Here is a 17,728-nt window from a genome sequence, read left to right as displayed (position 1 = left end):
TCTTAGTTAGTAATTCATTTTTCCTATTAGTTTTAGTTTTTATTATCCTTTAATACATATTAATGTAATCTTAACTCTGAATCTAAGTCATTATGTGGTGGAACTCTTCTGTTGACAAAATCATTGCTAGAGAAAGACATAATCAACTATCTAAATCTTTGTTCGAGAGACAGCGAAAGGCCAGACATAACAGGTAACGTTTAATGAAGGGGATTAAGTTTAACGAAAGTCCTCATGGAACTGATACATAGCAGATGATTATGATCATGAACGTAAACCTATGATATTAGAAAATGGTTATGTCTCTAATTTTACACATTTATATTGATACTTTTTCCGTTATATTATTAACTGTATTAAATGTTCAATTATCTCGAATGTTATATTACCTCAGGATATTATGATGATGGTGATCCGGTGTATGAATGCACACACTGCAAAGCAAGGATGTGGTTTAATGAACGCATTCAGAAAAAGAAGAAGAGTGCAACATATATATTTACTATATGTTGTTTGCAGGGAAAAGTTAAGCTACCCATACTTAACCAACCTCCTCCATTTTTGATATATCTCTTCTCGAGTGATGATGAAATTTGTCGCCATTTTCGTGAGAATATCAGAGCTTACAACATGATGTTTTCTTTTACATCTATTGGTGGAAAGATAAATTACGATATAAACAAGGGTCGTGGTCCACCCATATTCCAACTACATGGTGAAAATTATCACTTAATTGGTTCTTTGATTCCTCAGAGGGAAAAAGAAACCAAAGTTCTGTCAGCTGTATATCCATGATACAGCTAATGAGATAACCAACAGAGAGAAATCAATCAGGTATACACTGTACGCACTATTTTAATATCCATTAACATTATTGTTTACTAATGGTTAATATGTTTATCATACATTACATTTAATTATGCACTTTCTTACTATTTCAGCAAGAAGGTCTCTAGCTCGACCAAGTTAAGGCCGGCGTTAATTGAATGTCTCATGAAGATGTTAAACTTTTGTAATCCAATGGTGAAAGCTTTCCGTTCATACAAAGACAGATACAATATTCAACAACCAGAAGACAACGTCAAGTTAGTTCTCATTGCTAACAGGAATAAAGATGCTAGAACACATAACATGATGCGATCATGGACAGCCTAGAGGACTTGGAACTTGGAGCTCAAGAAGTTGGACTAGAAGAACAAGAAGAACCGGATATAGAAGAAGCTTTGGAGATGCCAGCCGGTCCAATAACTCGATCTGGGGGGGGGGGGGGGGCTTGAATCGAGAAATTCAAGACAGGCTGGAAATGCAACATTATGTTGAGGTGGAGGAGATGCTACACAAAGCCATACTGATCGAGCAACAACTCAAGAGACGTGTACCCACTAAGACAAGCTATGGAGGTGGAGCAACCGTTACTAAACCCATTTACCCGAAAGAAGAAAAAGCAGGATCTTTTCAGAGAGAAGGAAAGCAGATCGCCTACCCAAAAGCTGAAGCCAAGTCGTATCCAGTTGCTCAAGATCACAAAGGAAAGGCAGAAACTACTAATCCAAGATCAAGAGATGTCAAGTGCTTTAAGTGTCAAGGCAGGGGACATTACGCGAATGAATGTTCAAATCGAAAGAACATGATTCTGTTGGATAATGGAGACAAAGCGTCTGATGAGGAAGAGTCTGAGGTCGCAGCTGAGAAAGATCATGAGGAACTTCCAGCTCAAGGGACTTTATTAGTGGCTAGACGATCTCTAAGTCTCCAATCCAAAGACGCTGAGCAGGAACAAAGAGAGAACCTGTTTCACACCCGGTGTATCGTTCAAGGAAAAGTCTGTAGCCTCATTATAGATGGGGGAAGCTGCACCAACATGGCTAGTGAAGTGATGGTTCAGAAGCTAGGCTTAAAGATGGAGAAGCACCCGAAGCCGTATAAGCTGCAATGGCTCAATGACAATGGAGAACCTAGAGCGATCATGGACAGCCTAGAGGACTTGGAACTTGGAGCTCAAGAAGTTGGACTAGAAGAACAAGAAGAACCGGATATAGAAGAAGCTTTGGAGATGCCAGCCGGTCCAATAACTCGATCAAGGAGCAAGAAACATAAGGAAGCTATCAGACCTATGCTTAGAACCAGTTAGAGACAAACTAATGTCTTAAGCCAGGAGGGAGAAGTTGCTATACAAGCCGCATTGGTTTCTATACAGGCTCAAGATGATCAGTGAATGGGCATGTGACCCGTTTGCACTCTTTTTCCCTCTCCTTTGGTTTTGTCCCAATGGGTTTTCCAAAGGGAGGTTTTTAATGAGACAAACGGCTCACATCATATCCCTCATTCGCTGATCCAACAGAGGCCCAACACTTGAAGTATCGGCCTGGAGAAGAAGAGTTTCTTTCTTGTTTCTTCCTTATTCAAACTTAGTCTTTATTGTCTTATTTATTTCCGAGACAAGTCTTGGCTGTCACAGACTTGTTCTCTTTCTTTTTAAACCCTTGTACGCTCCTTGTTAAACTCATCTATCTTTTCTATCAAAAACTCTTTCTAAGTTAGATCATTTGTTCTCTTGAACATCTTAGCTTGTAAGTGTGTTATATCTTTCAAGCAAACCGATTCTTTGGTGTGTCATATCCATCGAATCACCCTGGTATATCAAAGGCCTTCCGCATCCTTTGTGTGACCTATCATTCCCACAGTTTCTATTCAAAGTTCATATCCAAGTTTTACCCAAATCGTGAGATCTAGTGCTTAGAGTGAAGATCTAAAGGAGGAACGTATCATAACATGCCAACTTCCACAGAAGTCGCAGCCTTGATTCCGGGGGATTTTCAAGAAGGAATGGATATACGAGATATTGTATTAGAGACTACACACGGAAACCTCAGAAGAATTAGTGAACTATATGTGGGTTATCTAGCTCTTCAGTATCCATTATTATTTCCATATGGTGAGGATGGATTCACTGTTGGTATTGAAGACGGTTTTGATGATGGCAACAAACGGAAACGGAAAACTATAAGCATGCGAGAATTCTATGCTTATAGAATTCAAGATAGGTTAATGGAATCTCAGTCAGTCATTCGGTCAAAACGATTGTATCAGCAGTTTCTGGTTGATGTGTTTACTATGATAGAGTCTAGCCGACTTCGATATTTCAGGAACAGTCAGAAGAAGCTTCGTTCAGACAAGTATATGAATCTGGTTGAGGCTGAAAAGGAAGGTACCTCTGATTTATCCAACAGAGGTAAGAGGATTTTGATACCTGCATCATTTACCGGTGGTTCACGCTATATGAACAATAACTATTTGGATGCAATTGCCATTTGTAAGCACTTTGGATTTCCTGATCTTTTTATAACTTTCACCTGCAATCCAAACTGGCCTGAGATAATTAGATATGCAAAGAAGCGAAATTTGAATCCTGAAGATAGACCAGATATCTTCTGCAGGATATTCAAAATTAAGCTAGACAGCCTTATGAGTGATCTCACTGAAAATAACATTTTCGGAAAAAATGTTTGTGGTATGTTAAATTTACATTCTTAATATTTTTATTTATAATTTGATTAAAATTGTTATAGTAATCCATATTTGGTTGTTTTATATTAACAGGTATGTATACTATTGAATTCAAGAAAAGAGGACTTCCACATGCACATATCCTACTATGGATGGCGGAAAAAAGCAAATTGTCTACTGCTGAATATATTGATAAAGTTATTTCTGCTGAGATTCCTGTAAAAGATACTGATCCTTCTTTGTATGAAGTAGTGAAGCAAAACATGATACATGGACCTTGCGGAGTGATTAACAAAAGTGGTCCATGTATGGTAAATTGGAAGTGTTCTAAGAAGTTTCCAAAGAAATATTGTGAAAGAACTACCATTGACAACAGAGGGTTTCCATATTATATGAGAAGGAAGACTGAAGCATTTGTTGAGAAGAATGGACTATAAATTGACAACAGTTTTATTGTGCCTTATAATAGAGAGCTATTGTTGCGATATAGAGCTCACATCAATGTTGAATGGTGTACTCAGGCAAGGTCAATCAAATACCTTTTCAAATATATCAACAAAGGACCTGATCGTGTTCTAGCTACTATTGAACATGATGTAAATCAAGGTGCAGAATCTGTAGCATGCGCAAATGTAGATGAAAACGGCGAGGATACTACAGATGAAATTAAGGAGTTCTTCGATTGCAGGTAATATTTAAGTGGATAGAGATTGTATGCATATTTTATAAGTTGTAAAAGTTTTCATTACAAACTAAATGTCTACTGATTTCTTTGTATGTAGATATGTTTCTGCATGCGAAGCTACATGGCGTTTGCTAGCATTTCTAATCCATTTTAGGACGACTCCAGTGGAGAAACTCTATTTTCATCTTGAAAACGAGCAATCAGTACTTTTTGATGATGATGATCCAGTTGAATCTGTTCTAAATCGCAGGTTCGTACAGAGGTCAATGTTTTTAGCATTTTTTGAAGCTTGCAATAAGTATCCAGAAGCTGAAAACCTAACATATGCTGAGTTTCCTACAATGTTTGTTTACGATCGTACAAATATTGTACTACCTTCGTGTTCTACTCAACCGACACAAATGTCCTAAGGGGTTTGATGATTTGAAGACAGTTGATTGTGTTTTACATCCTACATACAAAGATGGGTGTTATGCATTGGGTTTACTAGATGATGATAGAGAATATATAGATGGGATTAATGAAGCAAGCGTGTGGGGTTCTGGTGACTTCCTTCGAAAACTGTTCTGCGTTATGCTATTGACTGATAGCCTAATTAATCCATTTGAAGTTTGGGAAGAAACATGGAATTTGCTATCTGATAATATTCTTTACAGAAGAAGATTAATTGAAAACAATCCAGGTATTTCTTTTATTTTGAAATCACGGTCTCTAACTATATATCTTATGAATACCATAATACTTTATGCAAATATTAAGTATTGGATTTATATAAATATGATGTGATCATTTTGCAGAACTGGACCTCTCTGATGAACAGCTAAAAAATTACACATTGGATGCAATTGAGACTATACTGCGAAGCAATGGTGGTTCTCTTTCAAATTATGATGGAATGCCTTTGCCAGAGGGTGATTACAACACAGCTGGTATCAATAGGTTAATATACTATGAAAGAAACTATGATAGAGAGGAAATGAAGGCTATTGTAGAACGAATGATTCCTGGTTTAACTGACGACCAGATGAATGTCTACAAAGAGATCATAGAATCTGTCACAGAAGATAAAGGAAAAATATTTTCTTATATGGGTTCGGTGGTACTGGAAAAACTCATTTATGGAAACTACTGTCTGCTGCTGTTTCTGCTAGGTGAAATTGTTTTGAATGTTGCAAGTAGTGGAATAGCATCTTTGTTATTGCCTGGTGGTAGAACCGCACATTCCCGTTTTGGTATACCAATAAATCCAGATGATGACACTACTTGCAGTATTCAACCTGGAACAAACTTAGGGAATTTGGTTGCTGAGTCAGCTCTTATCACATGGGACGAGGCACCTATGATGAGTAGATATTGTTTTGAAAGTTTGGATCGTACTATGCGTGACATTATTAAGCGTCATAAGGAAAAACCATTTGGAGGAAAAGTTGTTATGTTTGGTGGTGATTTTAGACAAATTTTGCCCGTTATCAGTGGTGGAGGAAGGGAAGACATTGTTATGGCTTCTATTAATTCGTCATATTTATGGAATGATTGCAAGGTGCTCAAGCTTACAAAAAACATGAGGCTTTTGGCTAATCTTGATGAAAGCGTAGCAGAGGAAATCAAATCATTTTCAGAATGGATTCTTAAAGTTCGCGATGGTAAAATTAATCTACCAAACACAGGAGAAGTTATGATCGACATTCCTGATGAACTTCTAATAAAAGAATGTGATGATCCCATTAAATCTATTGTCGAGGAAGTTTATGGTTTAAGTTTTGAAGAGCATACCGATCCTCACTTTTACTAGGAAAGGGCTATTTTGTGTCCAACGAATGATGATGTATGCCTCATCAACGAGTACATGCTTTCTATGTTGACAGGTAAACACAATTATCATTGTTTATCGTTTACTTCATTTAATTTTTAAGTTTTCTATTATATTGATATAATATACTGATATATCTATAAATTTTTATTATCAAGGTGAGGAGAAGACTTATCTAAGTTCTGATTCTATAGATCCATCTGATACATCTAACCAGGATAGCAGAGTATATACTCCTGATTTCTTGAATAATATAAAGTTGTCTGGTTTTCCTAATCATTCTTTGAGATTAAGAGTAGGAACACCAGTTATGCTATTAAGGAATATAGATCCAAAGGCTGGTTTGTGCAATGGGACAAGGCTACAAATCACCCAATTAGCTGATCATATCATCGAAGCTATTGTTTTGACTGGTGACACTCATGGTCAGAAAGTTTATATTCCAAGGTTGAATGTCGCACCTCCTGAAGGAAAATTTCCATTCAGAATGCGAATAAGACAATTTCCTTTGGCTGTTGCCTTTGCTATGACCATAAATAAAAGTAAGGGTCAGACACTTTCAAGCGTCGGTCTATATCTGCCAAAGCCTGTTTTCTCTCATGGCCAGTTATATGCTGCTCTATCTAGAGTAAAATCAAAGGATGGGTTAAAAGTGCTTATTATTGACAAAGATGGTAAACCTCAGAAACAGACAATGAACGTTGTATTCAAAAAAGTGTTCCAGAAGATATAGTTTCAACATTACTGGTAAGTTATAACTTGAACAGTATCTACGTTTGCTTAGTATGATTTTTTAATTAACGTGTATGATGGATTTGTAATGTATTCAGGAAGTTGCAAGAAAGCTATTGATGTCGTGTTGGTGCAAATGATCATGATATGTTCTGTTGTCCGCAATATATTGGTCTACTATTTGATATTTATGTACTATTCCCCCTAATACATTCACTTTCGTTTTATTGGTTACTCAATTTGAATTTATGATTTGTTTCACACAGCTCATATGTTACTTTGATATATATCAACATATAATTTGTTTATATAGTCGTAGGTTACTTATTTTCGTTATATGTAATTGAGTTTTTGACAGACTAATATCATGATCACTTCATAACAGGTTCATATGTAAACAAACATAAATTATTCAAAGTTAGTCAAGTTCATTATCTATTATATTAAAACAGAAGCACATTTAGTGCTTGCTTCCAAACACTCCCATAGTTTTTTAAAACTTATTTTATTTTATATTTATATTTAATTACGAAAATTAGGATTAGTTTAGATATTTTTAGATTCTCCTTAAATATAGATGATAATTAATTTTAAAAAATTATTTTATATTGATATTTAATTTCGAAAATTAGTTATTAATTTAGATATTTATAAATTTCTTGAACTATAGTCATATTTAAATAAAATTTCAAATTATTCTAGATTTTTAATAATTATATTTAATTACAAAATTTAGATTTAATTTAATTTAAAATTAAAAAAAATTAATTTTTATTACAAAAATTTAGGTAATAATTTTAATTACTTTAGAATTCTTTAAATATAGGTTAAATTTAATTTTAAATTTATAAATTTAAATTGTACTTTTAAATTTAAAAAATGATTTAAGGCAACTAAACAGATAGATTTGCCAAATCATAGATATATAAATTATTTATATGTAAATTCACATAATTAAAATTACATAATTAAATTTACATAATTAAAATCACATAATAACAAAGTTTATAATTAACATTAGATCGAAATATATTTAATTAACTCATATTCTTATTCTACAATTATACAAATCTATACTATTTAAAATTAAAACATAATAACAAAATGTCCAATAAGTGATAAATTGATGAAAAGTTTAACACATCTTATTCTCATTATTTTTCATATTTGAAAAATTGAAAAATAAATATTCTTGATTTAAAAAAATAAATAAATAATAAACAACTTATATTTAAACAAAAAAATAAATATACAAATTATATTAAAAATAAAATAAAAAATTTCCGTGCGGACGCACGGAGTTAGAATCTAGTTTAAACATTAAATAAAAACGATTTTCTCCATATATTAATTAATATGGATTATTAAAAACATTGCTGAATTTAATTTACGGATATTTGAGATTACAACATATATTGCACGAAGATATCGACTATGTATATCCCGAATATATCTCTATTAGTTAGTTTCCCTTATACATATTAGATATTATTTAATTGAATACCCTATCACAGAAGTTATCCATTATATAAAGATTCTATTGTCTAAAATTTGTCTGCCATTTGAAATCCTTATATTGTTTACCGTCATGATTTCTACTTACGATTCTACATCCGATTTAAATCCGTCTACTACTGATTGGAAAATTAGGGTTAAAATTACTAAGAAGTGGAAACAATATACTCCACATTGAGGAACTACTCTTAATATGAAACTATATGACGAAGAGGTAAAGTGTAGATTTCATTATATTCATTTTCAGTATGTTACATAATGAATACTTTCAAAAACCTTTACTCTTTCTTCATTTTACAGGGCCATACAATTTGTGCTATAGTTTACAGAAAATACATGCAATTCTTCAAAAATAGTATTGTAGAAAACTCATGGTTTGTAATTGAAGATTTCACTCTTATTCCCGTTAATGCTGAATACATTAACACAACATCCCTTTTCAATATTCAGTTCATAATTTCTACAACTATCACTCCTATCAGATATGTGGAAGGTATTGAAATTATATTTATTTAATACTATTATTTTATACCATGCATGTTAATGAAATATCAGAACTCTATTGATGCAGTTTGTAAAACCAGTCTCCAAGGAATTAGATGTATCTTCCATTAGAAATGATAGTAAGTATTGTATGTACTCAGTGTTAAATCTACAAGTTTTATATTTATTCGAACTCAATAATTTTTCTGCTTACTCACTATTTTGTTTTCATTTGACAGCATTTATAATAACTGCAAGTGGTTATACTCGAGCACAAGCACAAATCAACCTATAACTAGATTTAGACCCATGCTGTGCACCTTTAATTTCCTATAAGCACCTTTAAATTATTTAGACTATTAGATTGTTCCTTATTAAATTTTCAATTTATATATCAATAATAAATAAAGTTTTGTTTGACATATGTAACTTTTCTATTTTTAATGTTATGCTTGTTTTATAATAATCTCCAAACTCTGCAATTACCAAAATAGAGACATTTCGATAATCAGACTTACTTCATTCAAGCGTGATATATATCTTGAGAAATAATCGGTGATACATTTTCCTTTTTTAATATTATAACACTTATGTACATATTTGAATATAAAATAGTCTCTGCTGCTTTATTATTGATTAGAAAACACAATGACATAAAACTGTTTTCCTTTTATGTTTTCAATACATATATTGAGTGGCTGTGTAAGTTCCTTTTTCGATATGATAAAATATACTGTATAAACCGATGACATATTTGGATATTTAGAAAAAAATAATATATCACAAATTTAAAAAGCAATCTGAAGACATTATTGTTTCCTAGATAAGAGAGATCTCATTACCCTTTTTTTTCAAACTTTCAGTTACTATTTTCTAGAACCGAAAAAGCTCTCTGGCATATCCTTCAATGGAAGACTATGACCTAATTTCAGATCTGCATTGTGACCAAACAAATTGGACTATAAGATGCAAAGTTTTGAAGAAATGGCATGTAAAATATCCAAGAGAACGTCCATCGTTACAGTTTCTGTTGATGGATGAAGAGGTATTTAGTTTGTTATTATTCTCTTATCTTTTAAACTTTTTGTTATACTATATTCAATCAGGTTTTTGTATTCTATAAATTATTAATAAATACAGGGTGAAACTATTCAAGCTTTTCTCTATATTACCGATTTAATCAAATCATTCGACAAGACAATTGAAGAGGGTGAATAGAAATGTTTTTCTGAATTCGTGGTCTTTGATGATACATCAGGCGAACCAAATTCTCCTATTGGTAGTTGTATCAGGTTTCTAAATAACACAGAAGTAGAAGACATAGAGCCTATCGAAGTCAAAATTGTATAAGGTTTTGTTTCATTTTCTGATGTGCATGGTGCTAAAACAGAGGCTGGTCTTCCTATCGGTATATTTATGCCTTTTATTAATAATCTCATTTTAGACTAAAGTTTCTTTTATTTATAAAGTTCTTCAGATATTCATAGTTTTGTTATCAGTATTGATCCTCTGGTTACTTTTAATGATGATTCCTACCCTGAGAGACATGATAAGAAGACTACCAGTATATCATTCACATTGAAAGATTACAAGTAAGCTCCAATTATTTTTTAATATCTGATTTAATATTCTGTTTATTTGTTGTTTTAAAATTTTAAATTTATATGTAGAGGGTTATTGTTATCGTGTGTTGCATTAGGACCACTTACACTTGATTTTAATGACAAGATTTTCAGTGAGAAACAATTACCATTTGATGTTATGTTAACCGACTGGTCTGTTAAACAAGGAGAAGGTTAGTTTTTGTATACCAATAATATTGATTAATTATTTAATGTTGTATAGCTTTGTATATGAAAATAACAATTATATTATTTTCCTAGCTGGATACTATCTTCGGTCTAGAGGAGGGATTTCTGGAATCGAGTTTCATCCTGACTGTCCAAAAGCCAAAACTTTGGTTAAGAGGTATTTTGTTATAAGCAGTTAATTTCTAATATAATAAAATATGTAGCTTTTTGAATAACTGCTTACATGAATTTATTTATCTGCAGGTTTTGGAATAACCAAAACAAACATACCAATGTCATTGATTTGAGTAGTAATGATGATGAGGCAAGTCCATCTTCTGTGAAGAGTAGAGACTGATTGCATTTCAAATTTCTTATCTTTGTATAATTCTCTACTTTTATATGATGGTATTGGTTTCTATGTTTTTATCTACAATTAATATTATGTGATGTTTTAAATATTGGAGATACTTATTTTATATGAATTTTCTATTAAATATGTAGTAACCATAATTATATCTATTATGTTTAAAATGTTTAAATTTTTTTTTACTACATGTTTTCAAATATGAACTATCGAATCTTAAATATACTGGTTTAACATTCAGTTGAACTATATATAGGGTTATGTGATTTGTTTATGTATTCGTATTATAATTAAGTTTGAAAAATCAAGAACGCAAAATCACGCATAGAAAAATTTAAGTCAATGTTTCTATGTTAAAAATTTAGTAACAACTACATTAATATTGTATGGTAGTTGGTTTGTTGCTGAATACTTAATTTTATGACCTGTGCATGCAAAGTGAAGATATTGAATTGATTTGATCGATATCTGATTGCAGCTTTTATTAAGTGCTATTTTCATTAATATTTTTTTTTGCATGTATACATTTATATTGAGGAAACTTTACTAACATAAATATCACTTTCCAATTTTCATATCTATATATATTTTATACACTAATGAGATCTTCCTTTAAAATATAAAATATCTTAATCACTAATACTATAGTATATGGTTTATAAATATTGTAGGAAATAAAAATATTCGCCACATTTAGAATGTTATATCCCTTGGATTCCCAATATATAGTTTAGGAAGTTTTCAACCATGAATAAATATAGTAGTTGAAAGTTTGCATATATATTCATGTGATTTGATAGAAATATATTTATATCTTTACATTTGTAACTTCCTTTTTATGCACCAGGAATATAAACAGAGACATCTACTGACATCTTACACCGAATGAACTATACTCGGTGAACTTATTCTTTTTTTTAACAAATTAAATGAACCATTTTTGTATTTACTACAATTAAATGTTTTCAAACCATCGCAACTTTACCATAATAACCGTCTAGGTCTTCTATATATAAAAGGAACTTTGTTCTTTCATAACTTCATCCTTCACAAAGAGAAAACCTACAAAATTAACATCAATATCTCTGACTAAAAAAGATGGCCGAATATCAAATGGTTAGCGATTTAACACCATGGGAGGAATACAAGCAAACCATCAAAGGGAAAGTTCTCAAGCGTTGGGAGACTGTTGATTCAAACGGAAAGGATGGCATGTATCTTATCCTGGTTGATGAAAGTGTAAGTATCGTGTTTTCACTAAATAAGTTATCTATTTTTGTAAAGTCTCTTTGTTGTGTATTTGTTTAGATTTTTTTTTTTTAGGGATCTCGAGTTGCTGCTACCGTTGATGAAACACAACTCTCATATTTTCAACATGTCTTTCAAGAAGGAGTTTGGGTTCAGATTTCCCAGTTTGGCTTGGCTAATTCCGGGTGGAATGATAGATCCACTAAACATGCTTACAAAATCATCCTCTTTCAGAAAACAAAGGTGAATTCTATCAGACCATTAACCGACCATCCTTTCATCAGTTTCGTTGATTTTGCGAGTGTTCACAACCGTCCTTATGCTCACTATTATCCGATCGGTTAGTTCTCTTTTACTATTATTGTTAATTTTTGTAAAATGCATCAGTATTTCTTAGTGGTTTGCATGGATTCATAAAAAGATTTATGTTAAATAAAAATAACCATGCAGTCATTTATCTGTTTAAAATACAGATTTGCTGGGTGTTTTCGACAAGGATTCAGAGATATTGTTGAAGTTATTGGTAACTATGGGAAAACGGTTCCAACTCTGCATTTTCGTATCAATGATATCGAGTAATGCCATTCTTAAGTTAAATATTTTTGTTTTTATTATTTAAATGTCCTTTAGTATTAATGTTTTTCCATTTTTAGGGGAACTACACTTAAGTGTGTTGCACATGGTGATTTGGCCTATTATATAAAGGAAAAATCTAACGGTGAGATACTGAATGGACCAACTCCCATATGTGCATTGACTGATTGGATGGTCAAGAAAAGCTTCAGTAAGTAATATCGTATAGTTAGTGTTGTTTTTGTACCATATATTATAATCGATTGGATATAATTTTAATATGATAAATTATTGTTTATATAGATAAAATCACTATCAATTATTATAAAGGAGGATAGATATCACGTTTCTTGGTTCATCCACCACTCGATGAAGTTTACACTCTCCGGGCCAAGTAATAATTATATTTGTTTACTTATTACATGTATAATACGTTTGATTCATATACTTATACTTAGTTATGTTTTATTTATGTTTTTGTTCAGGATGTGGGTAAAGGTGAGGGATTCGGCCCACAATGCTTCATCTTCTAGATCAAGGGATGCTTAGTTCGGCCCATCCTTATCTTATCTTAATATCTATCTTTTTTTTTTTAAGACTTTAATCAAAAGGAGTGATGTCCTCCTATGTTGTTGAATGTTAAGACTTTTACTTATTTCGGATTTCGTTTAATTTTAAATATTTGCTGTTAACTTTTTAATTTATGATTTGAAATCTTTTTTATTTTCATATAATCGTTGCATGTTTAATCAGATTTTGAATTATGCTTAACAAATGAAACTAATTAACATAGGACAATGTTTGCATTGTTATTTTATCAATATCACCTAATTTGAACTTAATTTTTGATATGAATACTTTCGATTTAACTTAAACAAAGAACTAATAAATTATGTACTAATGAATATATCTTTAAAAAATCGTATGCATACCTAATTCTAGAACGAGGTAAATATTTGGTTACATATTAATCAATTTTATGTTCGATATTTTGTATTAATTATTCCGTATTTAAAAATACAGAAAGTTGTGTTACGTTTCCAAACTTCTGCCTTCTTATAATTCTACATTTGGAAAACAGTATAATTAGTTTGCCGATATAATTGGGATATGATAATATTATAATATTAAAAGCAAAATGTGATATTAGGGAAACTAATTCCTTATATTCATCATCCTGAATATCTGATTAGATATTGTATAATCATCTTCCTTACCTACTCGAGCTAACCCATAACATCCTTAATATCTGATTAGATATTTGTTTTCTTAAAAAATTACCTTTTAGATTTTCAAAATTTAGTTTTCCTAATATGGAATCTTTTATCTGTATAATATACTTTTTGCATCACAAACTAAATTTAAAATTTAAAATTCTAGAAAACCATCCAGAATCGTTTAATTCTGGCATATAATATCTACCTAACAATATACAGTTTCTTTAAATCACTAACGATTTCGAATCTTTTTCTATTCAATCGTATCTACTCAAATATTTTCGGAACGTACCATTTATAAAATACTAACTTACTCCTATATAAACCTATTTCACAACCTAATTTATTCATCTAAATCCAATACACAAACACAATGTGTGAGTACCAAATGGTTCATGAGTTACCATCTTGGGAGGATGGTTGGACAATCAAGGTCAAGGTTTTAAAACGATGGGGGGCATTTGACACTCAAGGACTTCGCGTGATGAATTTCATATTGGTTGATGAGAATGTAAGTTTGATACTAAATTCAATCAATCTTTCTTATCATTACTACTTGATATTCTTTTACTAATATTCTTTTGTGTCTATTACCCTAACAGGGTTGCAGAATTTCTGCCTACGTTGGTAACCTCAATCTATCCTATTTCAAATACGTTCTGCAAGAAGGAAATTGGGTGCAGTTATCCAAATTCAAACTAATTCCTTCCAAGTGGGAAGAACGGACTACAAGACACATTAAGCAAATAATTTTAGATGGTGAAACTAAGGTCAGTTCCATCTGACCTTTGACTGGAGATCCTTTCCTTCGTTTTTTTTATTTCAGCCGTGTTTACAATAAGCCTTACAGCCACTTCTACCCAGTTGGTAAGTATTAACATTTATCTTTATTAATTATGTATTTAACTATGTTAGGGTTATAGATTATAGTATTGTATGATTAATTGTGTTAAACCAGGTTTGATTGGTGTTCTGGATTAGTTGTGGTACTACAATATTTTTTAAACCAGATTTGATTGGTGTTCTGGATCATGTCGACAATATGGTAACAGTTGTTTATCCCGATGACAAAAGTGTTCCAACTTTGAGATTCCGAATTAAAGACCTGCAGTAAGTAATATAATGGTTTCATGTTTTTATATTATTATTTGAGAAAAAATATAATCATAATAATTATATTGTGTAGGAATTGTACTCTTAACTGTGTTGCACATGATGACTTGGCTTACGAGATAGAAGGGAAATGCAAAGGTCCTGTAGGGAAGAGTCCATTTGCTATTTGTGTCTTAACTGATTGGTTGGTTAAGAAAAACATTGGTGCGTTTATATGATTTTCATATTTATAAGACAACCTTATTCATAGTCAAAACTTGATTGCCTTATCTTATTTATATATTAGATGAAATGACAATTGAAAATTACGAGGAGGGATCGCTTTCACGTTTTGCTATTGCCCCGCCATTGGATGAAGTCAAAAGCTTTGGGATCAAGTAATAATCGTTATTAACATTCAATAGTTTTAGATTATGATTTTTTTGTTTACTGACTAATTACATGAAAAATATTCTTCTCAGGCTTGCAAATTCTGATGACGGAAGTATACGTGAGTGCTTCAAGTTCTCAAGGAAGAAAGGATTATGACTTATTTTATGCTATCTTATAATTTATATTCTATTTTTATTTTGTTAGGAGTGGTGTTCTCCTAAGTTTGTTTTAATAAAGACTTTGTTTCTCTTCCTACCATATTTAATTTGATTTCAATAAAGTGTATTATTTGAATATTAATTTTTTGCATTATTTATTAGTCATATATTTTGCCTTTTTATTCGCTGATGAGTAGTAGAAATTTAAAATAGACATGTATTACCAATCCTTAACACGCAACCAACATAAAAAAGTTTTATTCTGTTATATTACACAGTTTATATATATCATTGTACTTCTATATAAATAGTACTATCATATCACCAATAAATAAAAAATCACTTAGATTTAATCAAAAATAATATATGAATTTATTAATGAATTTTTAGTTTCTAATTTTGAAACTACACATATAGATCCTGATCTTAGAAAATATTTATACGAGATATTCGGTTTCCATTAGACATATTAATTTAACTGTATTACTATAAACCTAAAGCCTCCTATATATATTGGATTTTGCAGTTGTCTAAAACCTAGATACCACATCATACCCTTTCACCATGGAACTCTATCACCGAGTTTCCGATTTGCATTCATGGAGATCGGACTGGAAAATCAAAATATTGGTTTTAAAAATATGGGAAACTCTTGGTCCACAAGGAATTGAAGGTTTGGAATTTATTCTGGTGGATGAAGAAGTAAGTTATTGTTATTAACTTCATAGTAGTATTATTATTCATAAAAATCTAAATATATTTATACTGAAATTTTCATGGATGCAAGATTCAAGCTTCGATGACTAATCATGTGTTGGTTTCGTATTATGATCAAGCTTTGCAAGAAGGACAGTGGAATACTCTACATAATTTTGTTGTAAATGATTCATTTTGGTTTCAGAAAACAACTCATCATAAATGGAGGATTTTTCTACTTCAGAACACTACTGTCAAAAGGCTATCTGAAATCCCCACCGATACTCAATTTATGTCTTTCTCAGAGTTTGAGGATATTTTGGATGGGACTATTGATCATAAGTATCCTATTGGTATTTGTCTTATACAATTCTCATTGATTTTCAATTTAAAATCTTTTAAATATCTTTTGATACTTTATGTGATATTAGATTTACTTGGTGATGTTGTCCACGTTGGACGACTTACAAGGATTAAGGATTACGGACTAGATGGTGATTTTCGTAGATACTATAGTCGACTACGATTTACATTGAGAAAATCTCAAGTAAGTATTTGAATCGTTACCCATTTAATTGTATGTTATTAAGATAACAATATATTTTGTCAATATATTGTAGGAATGTTGAAATTAGTTGTGTTGCTTATGGTAACTTGGCTGATGATTTCCAATCACAATGGTGGTCTGCCTGTGGTTCTAATATAACATGTGTATTGACAGACTGGCGTATAGCTTACAACAATGGTTTATTTCTAACTAAGTTCTTAACATTTAATCATGATAACAGTAGTTATTATGGTTAGATCAAATATTAATTATACGTTAAATCTATGTTTTAGGGACATTGACTGTTTCAGATGCAAGAGGGATGTCAAGGTTTCTTTTTGATCCCCATATTGTCGAAGTTGACAAGTTCAAAGATAGGTAAGTACTATATAAATATTTGATATTTTTCTAAATGCCAGTAATAACATATCTGTATATAATTATTTAGGTACTTCAAATCCAATAAAATGGAGAACAATGATATTGAGATTAAAGACTAATCTCATATATCATATTCACCTATTAGTTATGGTTGGAGGTTCAACTATTCATGTCGTTTACCTACAAAGGTGACCAAATGAAGTAGTCAACATTTTAATTCTATGTACTTATGTCAAATTCAGGATTTATTAATAAGAAAGATTGCTTTCATTATTCTCTATAGATGTTTGCTCATTACGATATATATATATGTATATATATTCGTCTAATACTATATACGTATATATTATGTAGACAACATTGAAAATTTAAATAATATCATCCTCAATTATAAATAACCAAAACCATACCAAGTTAATATACATTCAAGTAATGCGACAAATATATAAAATTGTTCTTATAACCTAACTATTAACATACACACAAATAAAAATTCAAATTGTATATGCTCTCCAAACTTGAAATCTTTATAAA

At 31.2% G+C, this 17,728-nt stretch overlaps 2 protein-coding genes and 1 pseudogene across 2 annotated transcripts; all 3 read left to right on the top strand.

Annotated features, from left to right (window-relative positions):
• Positions 1-447: 447 nt before the first annotated feature.
• LOC112083456 lies at positions 448-6,735 on the top strand (annotated as a pseudogene).
• A 5,252-nt stretch (positions 6,736-11,987) lies between these two features.
• LOC112083455 lies at positions 11,988-13,206 on the top strand. Its single transcript, XM_024151483.1, has 5 exons — positions 11,988-12,128; positions 12,213-12,477; positions 12,634-12,712; positions 12,791-12,921; positions 13,196-13,206. The coding sequence occupies exons 1-5, from the start codon at positions 11,988-11,990 to the stop codon at positions 13,204-13,206; spliced, it is 627 nt and encodes a 208-aa protein (XP_024007251.1).
• Positions 13,207-14,300: 1,094 nt separating this feature from the next.
• LOC112083454 lies at positions 14,301-17,313 on the top strand. The gene is made up of 7 exons (XM_024151482.1): positions 14,301-14,438; positions 14,530-14,697; positions 16,472-16,619; positions 16,698-16,760; positions 16,988-17,011; positions 17,107-17,191; positions 17,262-17,313. The coding sequence occupies exons 1-7, from the start codon at positions 14,301-14,303 to the stop codon at positions 17,311-17,313; spliced, it is 678 nt and encodes a 225-aa protein (XP_024007250.1).
• Positions 17,314-17,728: the final 415 nt, after the last annotated feature.

Source organism: Eutrema salsugineum, unplaced genomic scaffold, assembly GCF_000478725.1.
Source record: "Eutrema salsugineum unplaced genomic scaffold, Eutsalg1_0 scaffold_6, whole genome shotgun sequence".
NCBI lineage: Eukaryota > Viridiplantae > Streptophyta > Magnoliopsida > Brassicales > Brassicaceae > Eutrema > Eutrema salsugineum.
The sequence above is the reverse complement of the archived record's forward strand: the minus strand, read 5'-3'. Positions and strand labels throughout refer to the sequence as shown.